Source organism: Cyclopterus lumpus, chromosome 24 (assembly GCF_009769545.1).
Source record: "Cyclopterus lumpus isolate fCycLum1 chromosome 24, fCycLum1.pri, whole genome shotgun sequence".
Classification (NCBI taxonomy): domain Eukaryota; kingdom Metazoa; phylum Chordata; class Actinopteri; order Perciformes; family Cyclopteridae; genus Cyclopterus; species Cyclopterus lumpus.
The window spans coordinates 5127175-5154568 of NC_046989.1; the positions used below are offsets into that span (position 1 = coordinate 5127175).

General features: G+C 44.0%; 2 protein-coding genes across 5 annotated transcripts; both read left to right on the forward strand.

Moving 5' to 3' along the window:
* The first annotated feature begins 22 nt into the window (after positions 1-22).
* Positions 23-5884, forward strand: hsp90aa1.2 (heat shock protein 90, alpha (cytosolic), class A member 1, tandem duplicate 2). The gene is made up of 11 exons (XM_034526962.1): positions 23-231; positions 2050-2199; positions 2380-2746; positions 2871-3004; positions 3109-3429; positions 3508-3673; positions 3799-3989; positions 4339-4486; positions 4609-4877; positions 5001-5334; positions 5453-5884. The coding sequence occupies exons 2-11, from the start codon at positions 2050-2052 to the stop codon at positions 5563-5565; spliced, it is 2193 nt and encodes a 730-aa protein (XP_034382853.1). The 5' UTR covers positions 23-231; the 3' UTR covers positions 5566-5884.
* A 1159-nt stretch (positions 5885-7043) lies between these two features.
* ppp2r5cb (protein phosphatase 2, regulatory subunit B', gamma b) lies at positions 7044-27180 on the forward strand. Of its 4 annotated transcripts, none has more exons than XM_034526966.1 (16): positions 7044-7207; positions 7749-7808; positions 10252-10417; positions 19951-20150; positions 22958-23068; positions 23221-23313; positions 23451-23581; positions 23682-23741; positions 23961-24069; positions 24153-24206; positions 24401-24571; positions 24684-24811; positions 25360-25461; positions 25652-25724; positions 26109-26274; positions 26404-26438. In XM_034526966.1, the coding sequence occupies exons 1-16, from the start codon at positions 7181-7183 to the stop codon at positions 26421-26423; spliced, it is 1671 nt and encodes a 556-aa protein (XP_034382857.1). In that variant the 5' UTR covers positions 7044-7180; the 3' UTR covers positions 26424-26438. The 4 variants fall into 4 exon arrangements, with proteins under 4 accessions (XP_034382857.1, XP_034382855.1, XP_034382856.1 ...); XM_034526964.1 differs by lacking the exon at positions 26404-26438 and adding an exon at positions 26441-27180 and having other exon boundaries at positions 7046-7207; positions 26109-26225; XM_034526965.1 differs by lacking the exon at positions 26404-26438 and adding an exon at positions 26441-27180 and having other exon boundaries at positions 7121-7207; positions 10255-10417; positions 26109-26225.
* Positions 27181-27394: the final 214 nt, after the last annotated feature.

Sequence of the window (27394 nt, forward strand, 5' to 3'; positions counted from 1 at the left end):
GCCGCATCGTGATTGACAGCCCACGGGGGCCTGTCAGCGAGCCTCGCGGAGCTGCGTCGCGCGGAGGGTTCCAGATGGTTCTGGAAGGCTCAGGACGAGGATTTCTCGAAAGCTCGGCGACAGTAGAAAAGCCGCACAGCTAACGGGTCAGCAATAAACACCCCACCAGCCGGGTTCGTCTGCGACAGCTCCCGACCGACACGCAGCTCTCTCCGGGGGGTTTACACCAAGGTAAATGCATTGTATATCTTTTTATATAATGATACAAAAATGTACTTCGGGATGCCGACTGTTTAAAAAAACAACAACATGACACACTTGATATTCATAATATTAGCTCCGTCTTTATATCTTGTTGCAGCTTACCCGTTGGACGTCGGTGTCACCGCTGTATTTTACAATACGACACTCATTTAAACATTCTCGGTGTAACTGTAAGCTAACGTCAATTAAATGTAGTTCATGCAATCGGCCTATTGCAATACTATAATCCTAGATAATTGGATTTTGCATCAAGGTGTGTGACGGAAGTAATCTCCCTGGCATGTCGGCGTTATTGGCTAACGTCAAAACTTTTTTTTTTTTTCTTCCAACATAGCTGCACGTTACCCCGCCCACATCACCTTTAGCTGTCTTGTTAACGGTCACATGCACCTTGTCGGGCAGGTATTGTGCAGAAATGCATGAACCTAAATCAGATTTAGTACTCAACCCGAGAGACTACTCGTAGATTTGTATTTATTTAATTATTTTCCCCGTGCAAAGTTCAGAGAAGTACAGGAGCTCCTCGGATGGTTCAAGAGGAGGAGAGTTCGATTCCCATGGAAACTGCTAGAGTCCTGCTCGCCTCTTTGGTACCTTCTAGAAACTCGCAGTTCACCCGTGGAACCGACAGGGGGCGACATTTCTTTAACTGATATGTAATCCAAGCCACGCGCGTCTCTCTGATCAACCAGACACCAATCGATATAAATGCACTGTGGTGGTCGCTAAACATTTAGTGTTATCTTTCTATTGAGATATGGGTTGTGTTACCTATTAGTTTGAGACTTATTTAGATTGGTTAAAAAAATCTGCTAAATATATTTAACTCTCCTCCATATATATATTTGTATTTGCATTTGCAGAAAATAAAAATGTTTATGTCATTTGAGTAAAGGCAGAAGACGCCGAAGGTCTGATTTGCCAAAGATGGATTAAAGTCAGGTGGAGCACTGAGCAGAGCCGGGACAGTCTGTCACACCACCTGCCCGCACCATCTATGCATCCTTAACCTATCATACCGATGCACACCTCCACTCAGTGTTTTGATAGACAATGGTAATGGATAATTGTACTCATTAACATAACCGCTGTGTCATACGCAACCTCAGATTGTGTCGGAGGTATTGATTAAACTGCGTGTGGTAGTTTTGTGGTTGTGTTGATTCGATTCTATTAAGATAAAATACGCTAATCTTTTATTTGTCCTACAGCGGGGTAAATCTGCAGGATTACAGTCGCATAGTGGACAGTGCAAACGAAACAACAAGAGACATAAGTAAACAAAAAGTAATCGGAGTGAATGGTTGTATTTATTGCACAGATTATTGATATTGTACATGCATGAATACAAAATGAGGAATTCTTTGCAGTCTACTGGGAGCAGTAATTATAGTTAAACCGTATATAAGAAGGTTTAACTTTATTTACCAGCACGGTGCCCGAGGGGGATTGGCAGCGCTGTGGTTGTCGTGGGTGTGACAGCGTAGTGACTCACTGTGCTGCCTGCAGCCGATCCACACAGGTCCACAACATGCCGGCATAAGTGCAAAACGAATACATGAGAACACGTGAAACTACCGGGTCGGGCTTAAGCCATACGAAAGCGTCCAACATTATTTCTTGCAGCAATGCGTCCAGTTTTATAATCTAAATAAAATTGTTGTGCAGGCCTTTGGTGCACTGCGCTTTAGGGAGACAAATGGTGGCAGTTTATAGGATGTGTGTATGTGTGTCATCCATGAAATAAGCATCATCTAAAAATAGTAATTTGTCCCCTCTCCTTAGATGCCGGAATCACACGACCAACCAATGGAGGAGGAGGCTGAGACCTTCGCCTTCCAGGCTGAGATCGCTCAGCTGATGTCCTTGATCATCAACACCTTCTACTCAAACAAAGAGGTCTTCCTTAGGGAGCTTATCTCCAACTCCTCGGATGTAAGTTTGCCATAGTATTAGCCTAAAGCTGTTTCCCTAATCTCATGGTTGGTCTGAGATGTTTATTGAGCTGGTTATTGTACACATGGTACTATTTTGATGATCAAGGAACTGCAAAAATCCTGAATAATTTAAGAGGGAATTGTTTAAAATCCCCCCCCACCCCCTTCCCCCTCTCAGGCCCTGGACAAAATCCGCTACGAGAGTCTCACTGACCCCAGCAAGATGGATGACGGCAAAGAGCTTAAGATCGAAGTAATTCCCAACAAAGAGGAACGCACCATAACCTTGATTGACACGGGCATCGGCATGACCAAGGCCGACCTGATCAACAACCTGGGAACCATCGCCAAGTCTGGCACCAAGGCCTTCATGGAGGCTCTGCAGGCCGGAGCCGACATCTCCATGATCGGTCAGTTCGGTGTGGGTTTCTACTCGGCCTACCTCGTGGCCGACAGGGTGACGGTGATAACCAAGCACAACGATGACGAGCAGTACGCCTGGGAATCCTCTGCTGGAGGCTCATTCACAGTGAAAGTGGACACCTGTAAGTAATGTAAAGGCCGTTGTTTTGTTTCTATTTGAAAATTCATTCTTATTGATAAAGCGATACCGAGAGGAAGGAGGAGGGTTTTCTCGAACTCTAACTGACCCATCTTTCCCCCACATAGCTGAGCCCATGGGGCGTGGCACCAAGGTGGTCCTGCACTTGAAAGAAGACCAGATAGAATACATCGAGGAGAAAAGAATCAAGGAGATTGTGAAAAAGCACTCTCAGTTCATTGGCTATCCTATCACCCTGTTTGTAAGTACTCATTTAAGTTGTTTGATGAATTAATTCACAACAGTTAACCTGCGTAAGTAAAGTAATGACCAAAGCCAGTGACTGAGTCCTTTTTTAAAATTCAGGTGGAGAAAGAACGCGACAAGGAGGTAAGTGACGACGAGGAGGAGGAGGAGGGGAAGGGCAAGGATAAGGATGAAGAAGAGGACAAGGACGAGGACAAGCCTGAGATTGAGGATGTTGGGTCGGACGAGGAGCACGACCACGACAAATGTTCGGACAAAAAGAAGAAGAAGAAGAAGATCAAGGAGAAGTACATTGACCAGGAAGAGCTGAACAAGACCAAACCCCTGTGGACCCGTAACCCGGACGACATCACCAACGATGAGTATGGAGAGTTCTACAAGAGTCTGACCAATGACTGGGAGGACCACCTGGCTGTCAAGGTAGGTCTCTTCATCTTTTCTTTGTCCGTAGATGAAAATTGACCCCGCGACTGACCTGATCAACCCTCTTTCTCGCAGCATTTCTCAGTGGAGGGCCAGCTGGAATTTCGCGCCTTGCTCTTTGTGCCTCGTCGTGCTCCCTTCGACCTCTTTGAGAACAAGAAGAAGAAGAACAACATCAAGCTGTACGTGCGCAGGGTCTTCATCATGGACAACTGCGAAGAGCTCATCCCCGAGTACCTCAGTGAGTAGCACGAGTGACGCATTGCTAATCATTCACATTCTATTCCTTCTAAGATATTTAGTTGTATAATAAATGAAGTTTGTCTATCTTTGGAAGGCTAAGCAGTCGTTATCTTCTCTATTCAGATTTCGTCAAGGGTGTGGTGGACTCTGAGGATCTGCCTCTAAACATCTCCAGAGAGATGCTGCAGCAGAGCAAGATCCTGAAAGTCATCCGCAAGAACCTGGTCAAGAAGTGCCTGGAACTCTTCACCGAACTGTCCGAGGACGCCGACAACTACAAGAAGTACTACGAGCAGTTCTCCAAGAACATCAAGGTAGGTGTCCTCGTCTCGTGTTCACGCGGTTCACGATTACCGTTTGATACGCTGACCTTTGATTCACGGGCCATCTGTCTGAACCTTTGGCCATGTTGTCCTAATGAAAAGCTGCTTTGAGACTCGCTTAGCGCTCCATACTGGCATCTTCTGTTCTGTTTGAATGGAGGCGCTCGGGGTAGACAATGGTTACACATTGGGAGACCAATACCAGTGCACCAAATATTAGTCTTTGTATTTTTTTTACTCTTATAATGTTGCAATGTCATTTTTATCAGAATGAAACCGATCTACTGCAACTTCTCCTTCAACTGCATGTTACTGACATGCAGTTTCATTCGTCTTTCAGCTTGGCATCCACGAGGATACTCAAAACAAGAAGAGGCTGTCTGAGCTGCTACGATACTACACCTCGGCTTCTGGGGATGAGGTGGTGTCCTTGAAGGACTATGTTACACGCATGAAGGACAACCAGAAACACATCTACTACATCACTGGTGAGCATGCCCTTCATTTATGAACTGTTCATGTTTAATTAGAAGGCTTTTAGAATCAGGCAAACTTGAGTTAATGAACGTGATATTGCAGATATGTGTGGTAACGTTGCCCCGCATTTCAGGTGAGACCAAAGACCAGGTGGCCAACTCTGCCTTCGTGGAGCGCCTTCGCAAAGTCGGCCTCGAGGTAATTTACATGGTCGAGCCTATCGACGAGTACTGTGTCCAGCAGCTGAAGGAATTTGAGGGCAAGAACCTGGTCTCGGTGACCAAGGAAGGCCTGGAGCTGCCCGAGGACGAGGAAGAGAAGAAGAAGGCGGAGGAGAAGAAGACTCAGTTTGAGAACCTGTGCAAGATCATGAAGGACATCTTGGAGAAGAAGGTGGAGAAGGTGAGAAGATCAAGAAGTGAAAGGGCTTTACAACAACCCACGAGGCGTTGTATAACTTAATGTTGTATAATCACCGTCGTGCAATTAAGACAGAAAAGGATTCACAATATTTTACCTCCACAGGTCACAGTCTCCAACCGCCTGGTCACTTCCCCCTGCTGCATCGTCACCAGCACTTATGGCTGGACGGCCAACATGGAGAGGATCATGAAGGCCCAGGCTCTGAGGGACAACTCCACCATGGGCTACATGGCTGCTAAAAAGCACCTCGAGATCAACCCTGACCACCCCATCGTAGAGACCCTGCGGCAGAAGGCGGAGGCTGACAAGAACGACAAGTCCGTGAAGGATCTGGTGATCCTGCTCTTCGAGACCGCCCTGCTCTCTTCAGGGTTTACCCTGGATGACCCCCAGACCCACTCCAATCGCATCTACAGAATGATCAAGCTGGGTCTCGGTGAGTGTCTGTGTTCATTGACGCAATGTAAAGCTTCCAAGACATCTTTAATCGACACTTCTCGCACATGTATGAGCTACGAATGATAAATAATGGCTTCTTTCCTTATTTTTTTAAGGTATTGATGAAGATGATTTGACACCAGAGGAAGTCGTCTGCGCTCCCATTGAGGACATGCCCCCGCTTGAAGGAGATGATGAGGACACATCCAGGATGGAGGAGGTGGACTAGGCCTGTTTCTACGCCCTGCTGGTGTTCAGAAGTAGCGTTATATATAAAACTTAAAAATTAAATGTTGTAAATGAGCCTGGGATAACCCTTACCCTCAACCTCTTTTTGACCAAAGTTAGTTATGCAGTTCAGATTTAAATTCTTTAGAACTTTCTTTTTTAAGTTGTCACTTTTTGTAACTTGGGTTTAATCAATGCATTTGTTTTGTATGTATTGACATTATTTTTGTTCTTACTGTAACTGTAAATATATCAGAATTGACACTGTTATTTCAAATGGGTGGGACCCGAAAATAAAGGTTAACCGTGTTAACAAGTCATGTTTTGTTCAACCTCACTGGTTCTGGTACGTTTTGGAGAAAAACAATGCGTACAGGAAGTTAGGAAATATGTATACATTCAGTTAAATCTTGTAAAGCACATTTGAGTGACATTGTGTGCATGAAGCTAACTGGCATGCGACGTAGCTGTCTTACTACAGCGGCTGATTCGTGTTGCCATTGAGTGTCTGGGATTTACAAAAACAGCCACGTTCATAACAAACATATCAACGCATCTCTGGAAGGAAGACGAGAAACTCAAAATGGAAATGATTGTATGTCCTCGAGGCTTTCGGGTAAAATGACAGAGGGCTGAGGGCTCGTGAAATGGGGCATTTGCACTCTGAATTGAGCAGCGATCTCAGGGTTGACTCAAACAAATGACTAATGGAAACCCTCGGACACGATTGCGTTGAGAGTTTTCAAGGACGTGAACCAGTAGCTCATAAAACAAATACCACAATACAATTTTTTTCTAGACGTGACATGGATCTTGCGAACGACATGAACTGAATAAAAAAATAAATAAACTCCAGAGGAGGAGAACTGCATTCTTTCAAGGCCATTGCCCAACAGTCTCCCACTAAATCATTCTAATCGGGCAGTCATAGGAGGAAAAGCACAGGTGTAACTAATAACCCCTAACGATGGCTGTCTATTTAAGTGTTCACGGGAGGCATCTTGCACACTTCTGAGGATTTATCTGATTAATCACACTTGCTGCGTTTCCCTACTCTGACAAGTTAATATGTCTTAAGTGAAATGGGCCTATTACCATATTGACAGAGGCAAAACAATAAGGAGAGAGGGAGGGGGGGATTGATGAATGAATTCAGAGGGCAAAATATACATTGTAAAAGACCGTGCACTTCCAGTAGATGGCAGCAATGCAACAAAGAATGGCTGCGACAAGCAAAAAGAAGGCTCGACCAAGCTGTTCATATAACTTTGTGAAATAGATGAGCCAAACATGCTTTTTCTTCAGCAAATGACAAAGAAAACTCTCATTTCTGAGACTTTAATAATATTAAAGTCACAAAATAAAATAAATATCGAGAGACAGGATTTAAAAGCCTGTCCGTCTCGTGCTGTTGTAATGGCTACCCGTCACCGACAGGGGGAGCGCTCCCGCTGACCCGCGGAGACGTCGTAGTCAGCTGACTTGACGGGCAGCCAATCACGGGGCGAGGACGGGCTGCACCCGCTTGGGCTCGCGGAACCCTGAGAGTTGTCAAGGTTTCTGGTTGTGGAGTATCCGAGAGGGGAAGCAAGGGCGGCGGCGGCGACGGTTGCACGATGCCGAACAAAACGAAGAAAGACAAGGTGAGTTTTGAGGAGCGAGAGTGCTGGCTGACAGTTTAAAAATGCAGTTTTATTTATTGATAAACCGGCGTTCATATATATATTTAAAAAAAAGAGACATTTAATGTAGTTGGCCGGCAAACCGGCACTCATCAGCAGTTAGCCGCTGCTCCACCGACACGTTAGCCTTGCTATAGCGTAGAAAACGCCGGTATGCAGACGCAAGGTTGTGTACTTTGAATGCGTATGCTTTATGCTTTTTTTTTTTGTTGCGTTTTTAAAGTGTTAAGTATTAAATGGCGTGAACGTTAGCTGAAAGCCGGGGTCGTGAGACTTGCTAGTGACTCTGAAGTAACGTTAGCCGGCTAGCAGGAGACTTGCCAGTGTGTTCAAGCAGACTGGGTGGGCATGCGTGCTATTTTTAGCTCTTTTTTTTTGTTGCATGGCGGCTTTCACTGATGGACTGCTTACACATGTTGTCCACCCGACGTCAACTGTTACGTGTGTGTTAACCCCGTTAAACCTTTACAAAAAAAATAATATTATTATGTTTCCTCTCCAGGAGTCCCAGAAGTCTGGTAAAGTGGGCAAGAGTGGAGGACAAGAGAATTCAGAGCATGAGGTAACGTCAGGGATGAGCCAGTGATACTTCTTTATGGAAATGTCCTAGGAGACAGTAGGACCTTGTCTTGCACAAGGCACAGATATTATAGCTTGACAATTACACAGTTAGTCATCAAGCTCAACCCCCAGCATTTTCAGTGTCCATTACTGTACTTTGCAGACTGTTTACTTGTCATAATATGCTTTAAAAATGACAGTTTCATTCAATATAAATATACTTTCCAAATGTTACTGCTGTTTGCAATATGCCGTAAACTCGTTGACTGTAGTGTTGTAAATGCATGCCTTCCACACACTTATTAGCACCCATAATCCATTAGACGGATAAACTGATTTCTTACTAAGCCAATCAGAACTGTACAGCTGGCAGGATGAGCAAATCATTAATTTCAGTGAGCAGTATGTGTCACCTAGTGGGATCCCATTGTCCTTGACACGTGCAGCATAAAGGGGCTATCAGTAAACTACCTGCATGGAGACTAGCAAGTCATTGTCATATGTGTATTGTCTGTTGGCTCTCAAAAAGAAATCAGTGGTAAGGAGACTAGTTTGTAATCCACCACAAATGTGATCAAATTGCACGGGCAAAATAAAAAGACAGGTCATCTTTAATTCTGCAAAACTGAAAAGGAAATCACTGTACGGGATTTGTGTGTCGGAAGTGAATCGACCTTGGGTCATAAACTCGTATCAAAAACTAATGCGCCGATCTAGATATTATAATATTATGTCATGTATAATAAAACAATAAACAATGACAAAATGGTCATGGCCTGACTGGCCTTTGACTTTTGTGGATTGGGTCACATCTGGAAAAGCTTAAGGGGTTGCTTCGGCCCACATGACAAACATTGTGTTGGTCTTGCCATAGCATAGTCATCTGGTGTGAATCATTACATCACACTGGACTGTATTTGTCAAATAGTATGAGGGTGAGGAGCACAGTAGGGGTTCAAACACTATTCTAAAAGGCATCTGTTAACAAATAAAAAAAACCCGTCAGACTTCTTCCACGACCTCTGCAATCACCATATAAACATCACTGAGCTGTTATGGAAGTATTTCAACCTCCTTCGTTGTGCAATTAACTGGATGCCTTTTCAGAAACCTTGATGCACTTGGGCTGTTATGACAGTGGACATCTGTTTGTGCAGCAAAGTGGTGTCCTCCTATTTCATAGACATTTAATATTTATATTGTACAGGCTGTTGACCACCTGTTCGTATTTTAGTGGCTGATGTAATACACAGTCCAGTTTGGTGTAATATGAAAATGCACTGTATAAGGCTTAAAGCAGTTAGCTGCTCCCTATTTTGAATCCCATTTAACAGACACAAATGTGTATATTTTATTGAACTGTCCAATGTTTCTATCCTTTTGTCTTATTGCTAATTTGTTATGCATGATAGAGAAGCATGTTCCCCCACTGTCGACCTTCTGAATTCTTATTTCTCAGCCTCTTAGCGGTCTCTTGCTGGGAAATTCCAACCAATAGCAGCAGGCAGGGTTGCTGTTGAGTTTCTGCAGCCATGCGGCAGATCAACCACTGCCCCGACGTTGTGTCAAATTTTTTAATTGCTGGGCTGCAAGCTGCTGTTATAACCCACCGCCCCTCCCTTTTGCCTCACATGCTTGGTAACCAGAAGTGTTTGAGACCTGAAGGGAACTTTTTACAATTGATAACAATGCTTCATTGTCTGTCTTGGTACCAATCACATCAGTGAGGAAAGTATTTAATTAAACACAATCATAGATGTTTCTACTTTGGCTTAATTAACTTACAAGTAGAAGAGTTAATTCCCATCTTTGTAATACATGAATACATAATCTAGTTTCTAGTAGAGGCCAGCGCAGCTGTATTACCTCCTTTACTAGACAGCTTGCTCCTGGCCCAGCTCTTAAGCTTCTGTTTTGTAGTGCTGCCGACTGTGACCAACTTTAGCTGGGTCTTAACCGAATTGAATAATTCCCCTGTGACTCAGACTTAAACAGCTCCACGGAGTTGCATCTGTTGAAGTATGCTCTGTGCCATCAGGTGTATGTTGAATATATCCCAACAGGCAGGTGAGACCAGCTGTGAGAAACTTGCCACATTCAGTTGATCCCACATCAGGATTATATCCAGCCCCACTAACCCTCTTCTTTTTATTGGTCTGAGACACAGCCGGGTGGTTTGAGGACACACACACACACACACAAGCGCGCGCACACGCGTTGGGTAAAGCGTCACAGGTTCCTGGTCTTAGTTACACAATGAAAGACACTGTTGTTAAGTAATTGAGGACATAGTGTATATAATTAAAATGTCCCATCTAGTGTATGGCAGCCGGTCACATATTTTTGTCAGATTCCTAAAGAGGTACTTGCACCCTCTTTCACACTTTGTACTATACTTGTCATGTTAGTGTCACTGATGTGTTTTGTTTCTTCTCTTATTTCAGCAGAGCTCTAACAGGAAGGCCAGCAATAATGTTCCTCCCACCACTCAGCTGCTAAAGGGGAAGCAGCCAGGTTCCCAGACACCTGTCAAAAAGGACAAGAGGCAGAGCTCCTCTCGTTTCAGCTTGAGCAACAACAGGGAGCTGCAGAAACTGCCTGCTTTCAAAGGTATTTACTGTGAAAATCACATCTAATCGCGTATGTTGCACATGCATGTAAATGCATACAAGTGTATCTAGTAGAGCTGCTCTTCCGGGCTGAAAGGTTTTCTCCTGTGTGTGTGTGTGTGTGTCACTTGGTTGTGAATTTTGTAGACCATTTGCCTTTTTTATTTTTATTTTGTGGGCAAAAATAATGACTTTTCAATGTTTTGAAACCTGAATTCAAAACTCCAGATATCTCCCAGAAGCCATACACAAAGCAGAATTAGTTTTTCTTCCGGCAGGTTGAGAGAAATCCCTGTGATCTTGACACTGATGAGTGCAGGCCGTGCACACAGGCAAACTTACAATCGCACATTGTTATATTCTCTCCACACCGAAACATCTATGAACATCCCCTGCTGCTTCACCGTCATTGTAATACCAAGCTGAGCATGAGGTTACGCAATACATGGAAACAGAGGACGTACATGGCATGGACTTTGTGCTGGATTTAACCCAAGCGTCTATATTTAGTGGTAATCCAGAGATAAAGCTTTAATTCCATGGTCCTTGTGTTTTAGGATGTTGCCAGTGACCAGCAATATCTGCCGACATACTATTCCTTCTATATTCCCCCCTTTGCCGAAGAGAAATTGAAAAAAATCTTTGCAGATGTATATTGACATTTACTTTTTATATCTAAACTCGATACCGGCATAGCACCAGATGGAAAAGCGGAGTGGGCATTACCGTTCGGCCTGTGGGCATAATACTGCCTATGCATGTGCGTGTGTGCATGCATGCATGAATGCATGAATACACACAGTACACAGTAAGTGTTGTCCGCTGCCCTCTCCCAGCACAATCATTATATAACCTGGCGGTGTACTAAAAACAAACCGCTGTACGTGCATTAAAGGTTACTAAGTACGTGTGCAAATAAATAAATAAATTCAAAGATATGTCCATTTTGTAATATTGGGAATTTGCAGATGAGAGTGGAAATAAGATTGACCGCTAGGAGTCGGTTATTCTGTGGGATGCAATAAATAGTTAAATGTCCTCAGAAATTACGGTGAGGAAAACCACCAATGCATGGGCAGTGTGGTGTAATTGGATTTTAAAAAAAAATTTGTGCCGTTTAGTTTTTCTACCTTTCTAGTCACTAACCTGCAGTGAGCGCCTCACGACAACACACTCGAGCAAAGGCAGCTTTTCAAATGTTATTTCTCTCTTCGGAGGACTTTGCTGGTCAGTGGCGTTACCATCGGTGACGAGCAGCTGTTGTGTTTGTCGTGTGCCATTTGTTCACCAGTCGGTCTGGTGAGATTATAATTAATGGATACACAATGGAGTTGATTCTACCACCAAATATACCTGTTCCTTAATCTCGGTTAGCCATTACCCATGTCCTGTGTCAAGAAACCACTAAACGCAGCCTAATTCATGATAAAGGCAACTCTTTTCCCACACCCCCATGGGAACTTTGATAACATTCTTCAAAACATTATCTCACAGCGGCCTGGTAGATGTTATCACTCGGTCCTGTCCAAACATGCTTCTTGCTTGGCCTGTTTTCATTCCCCAGTTTTCAGTCCGACAGCCTGCAGCAATACGAGGTTGAAGCCAGACTGACGACCCTCACCTGAAAGAAGCCTCGAGTACTTTTTAACTGTCCCCGCGTTTACATTCGGTAGCACAGCAGTTCAAATGCTTCTTCTTAAAGACCTGATATGGAGAGCATGTTTTATTAGGCCCCACCAAAGTATAACAAGTTTTTGGGATAAATCTTTCCGCCTGCAGCTTGTGAACAGGTGATAAATGTGCCCGTTTTATTTCTCTCGACGTCACGTCCAAACAGACTTGCCAAAAGCACACAACAACAACAGTTGTCGCCTCTGTATGTGTTCCCTGTTTTTAAAGCAGGTGCTTTTCTCCGTGAAGCATCTGTCTGCAAGGGTTTGTCGCCATCTCCTGGTCAGTCGAGTATTTGCGTTACTATCATGTTGATTAACTGGAACAAACATTTCAGTTGTCAGGATGTAATATGACCCAACCCCCCCTGATATCTTGACCATGCAACACAAACAAAACCACTGATTCTAATCCGTTAAGCTGTCGCGGTTTTGCAGACAGAGGCATACTGTCTATGTTAAAGTTTAACAGTAACATAAATTATACAACAGGGAAAGTATTATATTTTAGTGCGACACATGTTTTATTTTTAACTACAATAATTATTTAACCATTTACTGAATATTTAATATTGTGCATCTAGCTTGCAAATGTACACCTTTTTAAAAAAAATTTTTACTGGAGGAAAATATGAATGTCTTTTTAAATTAAACAATCACGAGGTGTACGCGATAAGGATTAGTTTCCTACGATTGTTCTAAGGTTGCTGGTTATTCAAGGCCCAGGGTTCCTTTAGGACGTGAGAAGACGAGTCTCCGTCTTGTTGTTATAGCACCATAAGTGACAGGATTATGACACATTTCCCGTGGTTCACCAAAACCTGTCTTCAGCTGTTGACGTATGCCCTCAACCAACGTAAAAAACAAGCGATATTATAGTTTCTACAGTTTTCATTTGAGGGAAAACTAAAGGAAGCAATCCCTGCGCAACATCAGTTACTGCAGAAGTTACATCACTACTCTTGAAATGTGTAGTGTCGTCAATACTTTAGACCGTGAGTGGAGTAGAGTGTTTGGTTATGTGTCAAACCTATTGGGCAAGAATGCTTAATGTAATGAAATGTAAACGGCAAGGTTACATTTTAGAAACTATATATATATATATATATATATATATATATATATATATATATATATATATATATATATAATTTTTTTTTTTTTTTTTTTTTTTTTTAACATTGTGGGCAGATATTTAAAGCAGGATGCCAAAGGGCAAGGCAGGTTTCAGGGAAGGGTTTCCTGGCTCAACCACTCCTGCAAGTGGTAAAGGAAAAACACCTCCATGACGGCAACTTCCTCTTTTTTTTAAAAAACATTTTGCATGAAAAAAAACCTGCATAAACATAATTCACTATATTTGATCAGCTGTTGAAGCTCTCAATAGTTTGCAGAGATTTTGCTCTCATACGATATATTTTAAGGAACAGCCGTGAGCACGTAAAGAAATGCAAATGTGGAAGTAATTTGTAATCAAATGTGTGTAAATGCAACCACATTATGGGCTTTACCAACAGAGGAAAGCACTTTAGCAACTAGTTCACTGTCGGCTTAAAGTTGCACCCAAACCTCCAGTAATATTTAGTTTTAGTGTTAACATTTATGGTGATTTCTGTTGCGTATATTCAGTCTACAGGTGTTCCTATTTCGCTGGTTTACCATTTGTGATTAAAAATAATACCAAAACATTTTTAGCTGAGAATCTGAGCAGGTTTTCATATGTTCAGCCTTGATGTGAAGTTACCACAGAGTAGCTACAATGAACACGATGTTTCCAATTTGAGTCGACGGGACTTTCCGTCATCGGAAGCTGCTTTAGGGCAACATTAAGTTCAGCTCCTGTTTTTATTAAAAGAGCCTCAGCTGTGTTGTTATGTCTGCATCTCCAAAATACATTTGAGCCCTAAGCGTTTATCACAGAGAACCACGACATTGAAGAATCAGGAGATCTGTAAATAAACCACTCGACTGCGGTTGACCTGCTGCTATAAATTATGAATTTGGAACGCAAGCAAAGTACAGTCCATCCTATCCGGGACCCGACTCATGATGCCTCACAAGTTCACTGTTCTCGCAAATGCACAGACGCAGCGAAAAAAAACAACCTCAAGCTCATGAGTGCATGTGCCAGAAGGAGCGTTCGGAGAGGATCTGTAACAAGTGTGTGTGTTTAGCGTTGTCTCGGTCAGGACAACAGATCTTCTGATGGGGAGGTCTGCCTCATGACCAGGGAGCAGAGAGGCAAGAAAGAGCCCATTATACACTCCGACTAGAGCCTGCTGCCGCGTCTGGAATACAGCACTACACAGTAGGATCGGCCGGGACTTGATGTTCTGTTGCACAGCTAATGTGCGGGTCGAGAACTCAATTCTGGAACATCCCAGTTGCACAAGTTGCAGACGTAAAGACCCACAGGGTCAACCGCCGTGGTGCCCTCTGAAAACCCAGCAAATAATGCATTTGTGTGCGCTCATTTTATTTAAAGTGACACAGACACAGTAGTGTCTTTGACTTAAAAATACACTGCTTTATACTGTAACTCTGTAAAGTTTCCCAACTACGTTTGTTTGCTGGACAAAATATACATTACCAACAAATTATTATTATTATTATTATTATTATTTTTTTTTTTTAAAAGACTGAATTTGACTTTCTATTTACAGCAAATTACATTTTCATTTGTAGTTTCTCTCTGTCCCCTTTTTTAAATGTGCAAACTTTAGTAAATTACAAGCTTTTTTTTATAAGGAATAATACATGTTTATTTTTGGAGGGTTTTGCAGGGTGTTCATATATATATTGTGTGTGTGTGTGTGTGTGTGCTCACAATCCTCACACACACAGTACAAATTGGTGATAGTATGTCATGATGGTCCAGTGGTTGGATGCACACTATGACTTGACCTTTCTACCTAATAGAAAGGTCAAGTCCCGGTTACAGGATTCTATAAAGCTGTCGTTTGTGTGTGGTTTAAGTGCGTTTTAACTGTCTGCGTAGATTTGCCCTTTTCCTGCACAGCGTTGCAACGCAGGGGTTTTGTCCCCAGAGCTACTGAGACAGACCGAGTGATTCTCTCTGCTCATGTACATCCTGTCTCGCTTCCATCGAGACTTCCTGTCTTCCTGTTTCACACACACCTGGGCTCAGGCTCCAGGAGAGCCATCTGTCTCACACACACACACACACACACACACACACACACACACACACACACACACACACACACACACACACACACACACACACACATCTAGCTGATAGATCTTGTAGAGGTTTTATTTTGAAAAAGTGCTGTTGAACTATTTGTCAGTTGGTTTTTTGTTGTCGGGCTGTGAATGAGTACAAACGGCCTACACGTTTGACAGGAATGTGTATTTCCTGGCCGCCTTCTCGTGTCTCGATAACTAAATTGAGCTGAGCTGGTGTCTCCCACCCCCCCCCCCCCCCCTCCCCCCCCCTCCCCTCCCCCCCCCCCTCCCCTCCCCTCCCCTCCCCTCCCCCCCCCTCCCCCTCCCCTCTCGACCCACCAGCCAATCCACATGCCTCCATGTTGATTTATACTGACGCTCGGCCCATGTGATCGCAGCCAGCCAACCGGGCGGCTGCAGTGGGGGGTGACGTCACTAACTAGCTGGTTCCCTCCAGCAGCAGGGGAGCTTCATTTTCTGCTCCGAGTGTTCGTGCTAAAATGGAGGCTGGCTCCTCGCCTTAGCCCGGGCTGTCCTCTTCTCCCCGGTGTCCTGCCTCGGCTCACCGATGTTGGCATGCACTAGAACTGCCAGTGGGATGGTTCTGGATGCAGCGACCACCAACGGGCCTTTCCAGCCCGTGGCCCTCATGCATTTTAGAGGTGAGGATAGGAGATTTTCTTCCTGTGCTGTTTTTTTTTTGTGTTTTCAAGGGGAGATGGTTTAAAAAAAAATAATTTGGGAGGAGAAAGTATTCGCGTCGGATGACTTAAAGTTGCTGCAAGAGCATTTATCCCTCTCGGCGTCGGTTGCATGTGTGTTTTTGGAAGAGGAAGCGGTGGTGGGTGGGGGGGGGGTCTGTATGTCAACGAGGAAGGGTTTTGTCAAGGCATTGCATAGCTTCAGTCGGGGAGGCGAGAGAGTGAGAAGGAGTGCTACTTTTGAGTCTCCCATCCCCCCATCCCCCCATCAGGACTGCTGATGTCATAGGAAGTGAGGTCAAAGCTTGTTGTCAGTGTGTGTGCGCGTCTCTTTTGTAGTGTAGATGAGTCTCTGATGTGGGCTGAGACACGTGCATGTAGGCTCCTGAGCTACCGTCTAAACATACAACCAGTGAAAACACGAGCTGACTAGATCAATGCTCAGTGTCTCTGAAAGAGTGTTTTAGTGGAACAAAATCAAGGCAGATTTTGTCCACCATATAATTGTTCTTAATCCACTTTTCTCCACAAACCGACGTGTCGGTGCACATTTAACTCGCGGCCTATTTAATGCACGTTAACGGCGAGATGTTTGCTTCACGTTGTGACTTGCGTGGGTGTTACAATGACCTCGCGATGCTTTTAAAAGCACGTAGCCCCATACTAGCCACAAGCCTTTCCCCATTTGTCGGCCCTATGTCTGCATTGACACAGAATGGGTCCAGCATTTGTTTATTAATCAGTTATTCATTCAATATTCACCAGTAGGACATTGTGGGATTTGAGATGCGTCCTCGGGAAGCAATTTGTGGCCAAGCCTGGTTTCCTGTGAGCACGCTGGAGCCTTCAGATGAGCAAAGGTTAGTGGCCCATCCATGCAGAGAGGCCCGTGTGTGAAGTCTGCAGCGGCACAGCGTGTCTTTTAATATTTCAGGCCGGTTCAGAAACCCTAGTGCTGTTGTGTAACAGGAGCTGGTAGACCTCTTCACACTCTGGGGGGGGGGGTTGATGATGAGACGAGGTGCTCGTGGGTGGACCCGTGGTCCAGCTCATTAGTAACGGGCACCTACCGCTCGGTACGGATGAATTAAACCGTAATAGCACCTTTTTAAACTTTGAACACGAACACATGATCAACAACAAACTTAAGGACTTTTTAAAAACACTTCGCTTTGGTGATTTGTTCTTGTATTTTGATTCTTTGACTTTCGACATGGATGTCAAAAAAAAAGTACTAAACGTTTTTGCAGGTATTGTATCTGCGAGAGAGGGAGCAGGGAAATAAAATAGTACAGTAATACACCGAAAGTTATATTTTTGGCAGCTGCTCCGCAGTTTAAAGTTGCAGCTTGTTGGAAACCGAACAAAAGGATACGCTTGGCTCGTGCCTCCACAGGAACGCCGCGTTTAACCGTAAAGCAGATCTTGGGTTCTCCAGGAATGTGGTAGCCGAAAGCTCAGGAGTGAAGCAGAGTGCCAGCTGTTTGACCTTTTTTTCACTCGATGCGGTCGATTAGATCCCGTTTGTGGCCATCGGTTTGGATCGAGGGAATGAAGTATGATGTTACCGCAAAGCTGCTTCCAGACTTGTCACTGTTCTACACTGTCTGGATATACAGACGTCGAAATGTGTCGTAACCAGATGTAACCGGACTACTTTGTTCCAAGGTACCTTTCTGCACAAGCAAACCCTGAAGACTGATGTGCGCCCGGAAAAACAAGTCAAGTGACTTAATATCCACGATGTCTGTAGTTGTAAATGTGTTCTCTACATGTACAGCAAATATAAACAGGTACAGCACACAGGAAGCCGTGCGTTGAATACCACCTTTGCCTCTGGGACTCCCGATGCGTGGAGGTTTTAGGGAGAGTCCGCCAGTCCCGGGATCCGGTTCTAGCCTGTGTGGGAGTGTGCACAACCTAAAGTACTGGATCTCATAGCATTGACTTATTTCACCACTGTCAAGTAATTAAATGTACAAAAACCTTCAGTAGAGCAATGATTTATGCATGTGCCAGTTATGCATCACTTTCCTGTTTCCTAGAATTAGGTTGTTTGTGTGCGGTGAACATGTGTCTGTTCTGGTGTTAGCTGTTACTCAGGATTGGGTGGTGCATGCTTCCTGTTAGCATAACCACTCTGTATGTGAGGTTACAGTCATATGTGTATGTTGTTGTCTGAGGCTGAATAATAAGGGCATAATTACCTTTTCGTTTTATACTTTTTTTGGGGGGCCGGGGATTTGAGGATGCATCTTTCAACTGTCTTCTGTGATTTTTCTTTGTCACAAGGATATTAGCTTCATCTTTTGCACACCAACCCAAATTCCCACCATGTTTACATTTTTTTTTTGCCTCCATGACACAAAAATGCCGTTTGACCTTTTTTTTATTCGGAGTTGCAGACGGGTTGACTGATGGGTGTCAGGTATCCTGTTGACCCCCCCCTCCGGCTATTATCCGTGTTTTATGAGTCGCTTGGTCGCAGCTGATGGGCTCAACAAATCGGCAGCGTATGATTCTACTGTAGCAGCGGCTGCGGCCTGCATGCATCATTTGATTAGCAACTGTAACCCCCCTGGTCCAAAGTCCTGTCTCCGCCTGTGGTCACCATGGTGACGTACGGTACACATGCCGATTTGTTAATGGGGAGACGAGACTGACTCATAAATCCCAGGCTGTGATGAAAACACTAATGCTGCCCCATGGGTCGGTTTTATAAGGTGATATTTTGCCCTCTCAACATGAGCTCAAATTATACCTTTTTGACCCAGCATTTGTGTAATTATTATATTAGTTATTCTCTTCTATAATAACGTTTATTTGATTGCACATTATGTTGAGAAGAAGTGATGTGGGTGATTTATGAGAACCTCTGTGGCTGCTGCAGCTGCTGCTGCTGATTCATAATGTACGCTAGCAGGAATGGAGATCGGCTCGTTCGACACAGAGTGTAGCGGCTACGGAAAAAAAACGTGCGATGGTTTTTGAATAGCGAGTTAACGATCGTACATTTCAATATTCCTGGAGGCAGATTTGGAACCTGTGCATCATTGATGTAGCGAATGACGGTGTCTTTTTAATAAAAAGAAGAATTATTGATTTATGAGGTCTGTACATGTCACCAAAATGAAGCTGGACTGAACCTGAATAGCTCACAAAGGAAATCTTCAATAACTCAGTGTGTGTGTGTGTGTGTGTAACCTTGATTTCTAGGAGAGAACTCGCCTCCACGTGAGCGGAGAATCAGAAAACGCAGTAAACCCTTTGATGTTTTTGAAGTTAATGGAGGTCAGGGTTAACGGCAACACTGTGAAAACATCAGCTTACAAGCTCCCACTACTCGTGCAGTCTCATTTATCTAGTCGTATGCTCAGTACTTCACAAAGTACTGAAAATGACATGCATACACATGGTCCTATTGTGGGCGAAGTATTCCTTTTTAAAGCTTTTGTACACGTTATCACTGACAGAGAGAGAGAGAGAGAGAGAGAGAGAGAGAGAGGGGATTCGTGGGGAGGAAGCAGAACAATGAGTTCCCAAAACGAACAAAAGCTTCGAAGCACACAAGTCGATACCTCCACATGTGGGAAAGCAATTAACGTGGACCACTTTTGCATTGTCCATAAAAGAGACGGTCAGGCGCTACAGCGCTATGCATGGGGGTTCTCCCTCAATATTCAACTTCTGTCTATTTACCTTTCCCCCCCACCTCATCTAGTTTTGGATTACTTTAGTCAGGCATCTGACACTTTATCCACGGCGATGAGGGGTTGAATGGTGGTTGTCGGGCAAACTTTGTGAGGGCTGTATGTTTTTGTCTGTGTTGGTGTGAGGGACCGCTTCTCAGATCCAGTGTTAACATCTGGAAAGAGTCGTTCCCTTTAAAGCCGAAATCTTCACACACACACACACACAATGGCAGATCTGTTAACTCTTGTTGACCGCTTTCCTTCCATTTCTGTCCCCCGCAGATGTTCCCCCCGCGGAGCAGGAGAAGCTGTTCATGCAGAAGCTGCGTCAGTGCTGCGTCCTCTTCGATTTCCTCTCGGACCCGCTGAGCGACCTGAAATGGAAGGAAGTGAAACGGGCGGCCATAAGCGAGATGGTGGAGTACATCACCCACAACAGGAACGTCATCACCGAACCCATCTACCCGGAGGTGGTTCACATGGTGAGTGTCTGGAAGTAAAACGGTAAATACGTTATTCAACTCCGGATTAAAAGTTCCTGTGAACGAGGCCAAGCGACAAAGAATGTGGTGTTTTCATTTCCTTTTCGTGACGTGGCCTCTTCTGTGCAGGAGGGACGTTGTTTTTAAGCTCCTGTTGCACGGCTCGTGAGCTTCAGATTAGTGAGTCGCGTATGAGACTATTGTTTTTTTTTGTTAAAGTTTATCTAAGTTCATTCTTTAGGTCAGATCATTTTTATTTTACCTGTCTGGTTACATTTTATATTCAAACATATAGAGTTTAAATTATTTTCAGTAATATCTTCATATAAGTGAAAGTCTTATCTTTTAAGATTCAGTAATCTTTAATAAGAGGCAGTTAGTACTGTGGTTTCTGCAGCACTTACTGGTTTTCAGACTCATTTCAGTCCATTTTCTTTTGGCTCCCCCGCAGCGTCATTACACTCTCGGGAGCATCACTGACCTCCGTTTGAACCAAAAAGGATCTTTTGACGCATAAACCCAATTTAACTTTTTTTTTTTTCCTTGAACCCAGTTGATACGGCACCAAGTGACCCATTTATGTCGCTTCCCCTCAAGGTGGTCACTTTGTGCCTAAAGATAGGCCATGAAAAGTTAACCCGTGTGCGGTCACTAACCTTTAAATCCGGCGCCGGTCTGAACCGGTTGATTTGGTCATGGCCGTCGTTGAGCTCCTCGTGTGTGTGTGTGTGTGTTTGTGTGTGTGTGTGTGTGTGTGTGTTATGTGTTCCTCTTGAGGTCGTGGCCTGCATGTGTTCACGTTGCCAGGTTTGCTTTGCTGAGCCAAATTCAAAAGCCTTTGATTTTTTTCAAAGCGCAGCCTCAATGCCACACGGTAAGCTGCCGATGATCAAGGTGCAAATGAACCCCTCCACCCCCCCCTACCCCCACCCCCCACGTCCTCCTTCATTTGATCAGAGCTTTCCAAATCTGCATGAAAATATATTCTTATTCCAGACAGGCCCCTTTTTCTCCCGATGCCCTCTTAAAGGAAAGGGCTCTTTGAAGTCCAACGATGGCTTTCATCATCAAAGTATGGAGATTGACATGACTAACTCCTTTTTTTGGGTGGGGGGGGGGGGGGGGGGGGGGGAATCGTATGTTAAGGCCGTACACGGTATTTCCTCCAAAAGCCTTGTTCTTTCCGGACATGTTGGATGCCTCTGTGTTCAAGCTTTAGAACAATAATTTGGCCTTTGGATAACATGACTTTGGATGTTCCATTAGTCCCATTCTCTGGGGGGGGGGTTAAGAAATTGTTTCTGCTGAGAACATAAACACGATGGTCTGTGAGTGTGTTTTGACCTGTGGTCGACTGCACTCTGGAGGGACGGTCTAAGTGTGCTGTCTTGAGTGAAACGGGGGGGGGGGGGGTTCCACCTAGGGTTGCAAAATTCCGGGAATATTTTAAGCAGACATGCATGCAAACATTTATAATACAACTTTTAAAAATGACATTTTTGACATTTTGTGAGTAGAACTTTATTATTTCATCGAACAACAAAAACATGAACGTTGAATAAAAAGTGTATTCCCTATGATCACCACCCCCCCAACCCACATTGTTTTTGTGGTTATTTTTTCCCTGAATCCTTTCAGGTCTAAATGTTTTCTTCCTGGACCTCATCAACGTCCTCCTCACTGCTGTAAAAAGTTAGTCTACTGTATACAAATAAACTTGGTATTAAAATGAACATGGCTTCAGTTTACCAAGTAATCAATATGCTAGGTAATGACAAACAGTGTTGGGAAAGTTCACTTTCTACATGAACTAGTTCAGTTCACAAATTTTAAAATGAACTAGTTCAGTTCATAATTCAACATTTTGAACTAAGTTCACAGCTCCAAAAAAATGAACTAGTTCAGTTCATAGTTCATAATTCAACATTTTGAACTAAGTTCACAGCTCCAAAAAAATGAACTAGTTCAGTTATTTTTTTCAATATGTTACGAGCTATGATTGAAATCTCTATCTGTCTGCAATACCGCTCTTGGCCTCTACGCAACTCGGCGCTCTCACACTTGCCAGGCATTGGGCTGAAACGTTCAGACAACACTGATGACAAAGACGTTCAAAAACAACACAACGTGTTATGTTTGTTTCTGGCAGACAATGTTCCCAACCAGCTGCATTCAGGGTCCAGCTGAGCTCGGCGTGCATAGTCTTGTTCTCAACTACATTTAAGTTCCCTGTTATATGCTCTTTCCCGTGGAAACTTTCCGCCCCTTTGCATCCCTAATTCCACCGTCGATACACGTCGTCCTTCAGTCGTTTTAAAGGCAGATGACGACGACGATGACGGATTCAAGTAACATACATTTAATCTGCAATGTTTCTATTTAATTCTTTCTCTTGGAACATTTTTGGGCAATAAGTTGACCTGACAACGTCTCCATCACATGGCGGTACCACTGTTTTAGTTCATTGTTGTTACAAAGAAACTTGTTGTCCTCTTTAGCACTTGGCAGTCAACGAACCCCAACGACCTATTGATTATTTGTTGTCATATTGTGGGATGTCTTACTGATGGTAAACAACTGAACAATATTATTAAATTTGGCCCAATTATTCACTTGGACTTGAGGATGAACCGCTTTAGAATTTTGGAGGTCAAAGGTCTGCACGTTAACTTCTGTTGCCCCGTGAATCTATTTTAGTATTTGTTTACATGTTACATTGTACAAATAATCTGATATCCGTGTCTAGTTGTGATAAATGTGTTGACGGAGTGACCTGCCATTTTCTTTTTCTCTCTCTCTCTCCACAGTTTTCTGTGAATATGTTCAGGACGTTGCCGCCATCATCCAACCCCACGGGCGCCGAGTTTGACCCGGAGGAAGATGAGCCCACGCTCGAGGCTGCGTGGCCTCATCTACAGGTACACACACACACACACACACACACACACACACACACACACACACACACACACACACACACACACACACACACACACACACACACACACACTCACTAGACTGATGTGAATGAATCTTTCGCGTGTCGTAACCGCGTCTCTTCTTCCCGCAGCTCGTCTATGAATTCTTCCTGCGGTTCTTGGAGTCACCTGACTTTCAACCAAACGTAGCCAAAAAGTATATTGACCAGAAGTTTGTAATGCAGGTGAGCGCATAACGCGACACGTTATACGCGTGTGTGTTGATATTGTGTGTATTTTCATGACGCACGGGTGTATTTTTCGCTCTTTTTCAAAGATCTGTAATTGTCTCTCAGTAATCCATTTTTTTTTGTGTGCACAGCTCTTAGACCTGTTTGACAGTGAAGACCCCAGAGAAAGAGATTTTTTAAAGACCACTCTTCATCGCATCTATGGCAAGTTCCTGGGCCTGCGAGCGTACATTAGGAAACACATTAATAACATATTTTATAGGTGAGTGAGTCGTTTTGAGTTGTGCTGCGTTTTGTAAGTAACGGAGTGTAAATGTGATTTGTCACCATGTTGCGGTGTTTTTTTTTTCTTTTTTTCCAAGGTTCATTTATGAGACTGAACATCATAATGGAATAGCAGAATTACTGGAAATATTAGGCAGGTAAGAAACCTTAATGAGGTGCATCCATACAACTTCTCTCACGTTTACGCTTCAGGGTGTAGTTTTTTGTTTTTGGTTCATTTCCATTCACGGTTTTCAGTTGTAAAACGATTTTAAATTCATATCGACGCTGACGGGTTGTCGTCTGGACGCCATTTTAAGAGTCTCCAGTTCAACCCTCCCTCTTATCTTTCTAATGATCACCTTTTCTCTTCACAGCATAATCAATGGGTTCGCGTTACCGCTGAAAGAAGAGCATAAGATATTCCTGCTGAAGGTTCTGCTGCCTTTGCACAAAGTCAAGTCTCTTAGTGTATATCACCCACAGGTAACCACTTTGTTAAGGCTCATCTCTGCCTTAAGCAACCCCTTCTTATTTTCAGAATAATAATGTTTTTATCTCTCCATTAGCTGGCTTACTGTGTGGTCCAGTTCTTAGAGAAGGATAGCACCCTCACAGAACCGGTAAGATGCCCTTTTATTAATGTGACGTCAGTAATATTGGTGATTGGCAATGGAGTCCTTGAGTTCATTCAGTAATTCTGGTCTTTGATATTCCAATATTTACTATGCTTAGTTGCATTCTTCTTCTTGTTCTTCTTCTTGTTGTTGTTCTTGTTCTTCTTCTTCTTCACTAATCCTGTTGTCCTTGTCTTCAGACGGTCATGGCTTTGTTAAAGTATTGGCCCAAGACCCACAGTCCAAAAGAGGTGATGTTCCTCAATGAGCTGGAGGAGATCCTGGACGTCATTGAGCCTTCAGAGTTTGTCAAAGTCATGGAGCCTCTCTTCAGGCAGTTGGCCAAGTGTGTGTCCAGCCCGCACTTCCAGGTCTGACATCCATCCCGGGACGCCCATTAAGTGATTTTAGTTCAGTTTGTAATTGCAGAGCTGATCTGGACACACGGTTAACCCTGTTATGAACCTGTTTGTGCGTCCTCAGGTGGCAGAGCGAGCGCTGTACTACTGGAACAACGAGTACATCATGAGCCTAATCAGTGACAACGCCGCCAAGATCCTGCCCATCATGTTCCCATCCCTCTACCGCAACTCCAAGACCCACTGGAACAAGTGAGTCCACTACGCAGGCTTTCCTCTCCGAGTCCCACTGCCGGAGTGTCGTTTGCCGTGATCCTAAAGGCCTTCACACACAAATAAATGACACCAAAACGAGAAATACTCCAAACTATTCAAGCTAGCAGCGACGCATTTGTGCGATAGTTGCAGCATTTATGTCAAATGAAAGGTTCGAATAGATTCGCACAAGCAGCGCTGCCCTTTTATCGAGGTTGAAAGGAGCAATCAAAGTTTTCCGTCTTGGTTCGGACCAACGAGCCTCCATATAAATATATAGTGTACGCACAACTCCGTTGGTTGGTTCTTTTTTATTAGTGATGCAGAAGCTCAGATGAGTCGATCTAGCTCCCCATAAACAATTACTTTCACACAGAATATTTGCATTCTGTGTGAAAGCATTTCAAATATAGTAGTTTATATACATTTTTTACGTCCAAATTAAAAAAAGATGCCCCTTTTTTAGTACTAAAGAGACCCGTGGTAATAATAATAATACATTTTATTTGTATAGCGTTTAAAAAGGCTCTTTGTTTTTTCTGCAGGACGATCCACGGCTTGATCTACAATGCGCTGAAACTCTTCATGGAGATGAACCAGAAGCTGTTTGATGACTGCACGCAGCAGTTCAGGGCAGAGAAGAGCAAGTAAGTCACGAGCTGCAGCTGCTTCTACGCCCTCAAAAATAAAAATCCTACAAACATGATTAGAAATGGAAAGAATGACGGAGCAGGTAAGTGAACCACAACGACTTGGACGTAACGGATTTGTGACCTCGGTCCGTCATCGAGTAAATTCTTTCTTTTTGAGTTTCTAATGATTCTGTTTTTGTCTCAGAGAGAAAGCCAAATGGAAAGAGAGAGAAGAGGCGTGGCTGAAGATTGAGAATCTTGCAAAATCAAACCCACAGGTGTGCAAAGAACCCCCGTTAACCTGTTTTTAATCTAGTAATTGGGTCAGTACCAAATGTCTTTATTTTTTTTATTTTTTTTTACATTTAAAGCTATTATTGAGATTTTTTTTTTTTTTTTTTGGAATGAACAAACTATTTCAATAAATGGTTAATCGGATTAAACGAGTTGACCTTTCTTTTAATGAGCACGGCGCGTCAGTGCCTGCCTCTCGAGCATGAGAGCGAAACCGCACGCGGGGAAAATATCGTTTTAAAAAGGCCGAGCGCTAACGAAATATGAATATTGAAGCAGAATATTCGGTGGCGAGTTGCTGCAGAATGGATAAATGTGGGGAAAATGAGTGTTTTAATGCCGTTCGTCCTGCCCCCCCCCCCGTACAGTTCCTGGTCTACGTCGACTCGATATGCTCGGGTTGTCCGATGGACATGGAGACGGACGGGCCGCTGCTAGACGACGTCAACGCGCTGAAGAAGGCCGTCGTGGAGGAAGCCACACAGGTGAGGACTGGTGTGTGTGGCGCAGCGGTGGATATTACAGAGTTTAAAAGTTAGATATTTTAATATTGCATCTTGCTCATGGCGCGCAATGATCTGCTCTTCACTGCTCAAAAGACATTCATTTAGTTATTGTATGTTTCAGACGTAGAGATCCGACTTCTTGTGTTCCCCTCTGCAGACTTGACTGAATGCCACTGATCCCTCTGTGTCTCCAGGTCCAAAAGGATCAGCGCCGAGAGCGCCCGTTGATGAGGAGGAAATCGGAGCTCCCCAGGGACATCTGCACGGTCAACGCCTTGGAGCTGCACCGGAGAGCCGACGAAATAATGACGACGCATGACGGCCACTAAGAAGCCCCCCCTCCCCCCCTGGATCCATCATAAACCAGCAGCAGCATCCGCAGAGCCCCCCACCCCGCCCCCCCCAGAGGCCAACAGAACTCTGGTATCTCAGTCCAGCTCGGAACAACACAGAACTGAACGGTCCCAGATCCACCCGACGCAGAAAAATGTCTAAAGCCGCACGTTTAAGCCTTTGTCGGCTTTTTTTGGGACGAACGGTGCTCGACTCCCACCAACCCTCCACACACACACACACACACACACACACCTCTTTTATCCACCTGGTTGTCGCCCAGCAGAAACGTCAGTGGTGCTGGACGGTCCTCCATGACCACGACATGGAACTTCACCCCGAGAGACCGTAGTGTCGTTTTTTTCTCTTCTTCCTCCCTCGTTTCTTCTCTTCTCCTGTCCCTCTCGACTCATTGTGTTTTCGGGGTGCTGTGCTGCCCCCTACTGGTCATTTCTCTCAGGTGTTCTTTTCTGTGTGTGTGTGTGTGTGTGTGAGCTGTCTTCTCTTCTCGCCTCTTCTTTATAGATGTCAGGTGCTTGTACAAATAACATGAGCCTTGTTCAATTGAGAGGGAAAAAAAAACAAAAAAACCTGCATCAGTCGATGAGTCAGTTGTTTCTATATATATTTAATATTAACTATTATTCTCATAACGTTTAAACTAGACGGCTGTTTATATTTTATTTTTTCCTACATAGTATATTAGGAGCTCTTCTCGGAGTAAAACACACTTTCTCGTCTGTACAACTGCTCCGTTTATTCCATTTAGCTGTGAAGATTCATTGATCGCTCTGTTAATCAAGACGGGGTCACGG

Excerpts from the sequence above, each read along its gene's own strand:
- hsp90aa1.2 (XM_034526962.1), top strand. The coding sequence starts at position 2,050 with ATGCCGGAATCACACGACCAACCAATGGAGGAGGAGGCTGAGACCTTC. Across the intron at positions 3,005-3,108 it reads GCTATCCTATCACCCTGTTT|GTGGAGAAAGAACGCGACAA; the intron begins GTAAGTACTCAT and ends TTTAAAATTCAG. Across the intron at positions 4,878-5,000 it reads TGGAGAAGAAGGTGGAGAAG|GTCACAGTCTCCAACCGCCT; the intron begins GTGAGAAGATCA and ends TTACCTCCACAG.
- ppp2r5cb (XM_034526964.1), top strand. The coding sequence starts at position 7,181 with ATGCCGAACAAAACGAAGAAAGACAAG. Across the intron at positions 7,208-7,748 it reads ACAAAACGAAGAAAGACAAG|GAGTCCCAGAAGTCTGGTAA; the intron begins GTGAGTTTTGAG and ends TTTCCTCTCCAG. Across the intron at positions 24,070-24,152 it reads TTAGTGTATATCACCCACAG|CTGGCTTACTGTGTGGTCCA; the intron begins GTAACCACTTTG and ends TCTCTCCATTAG.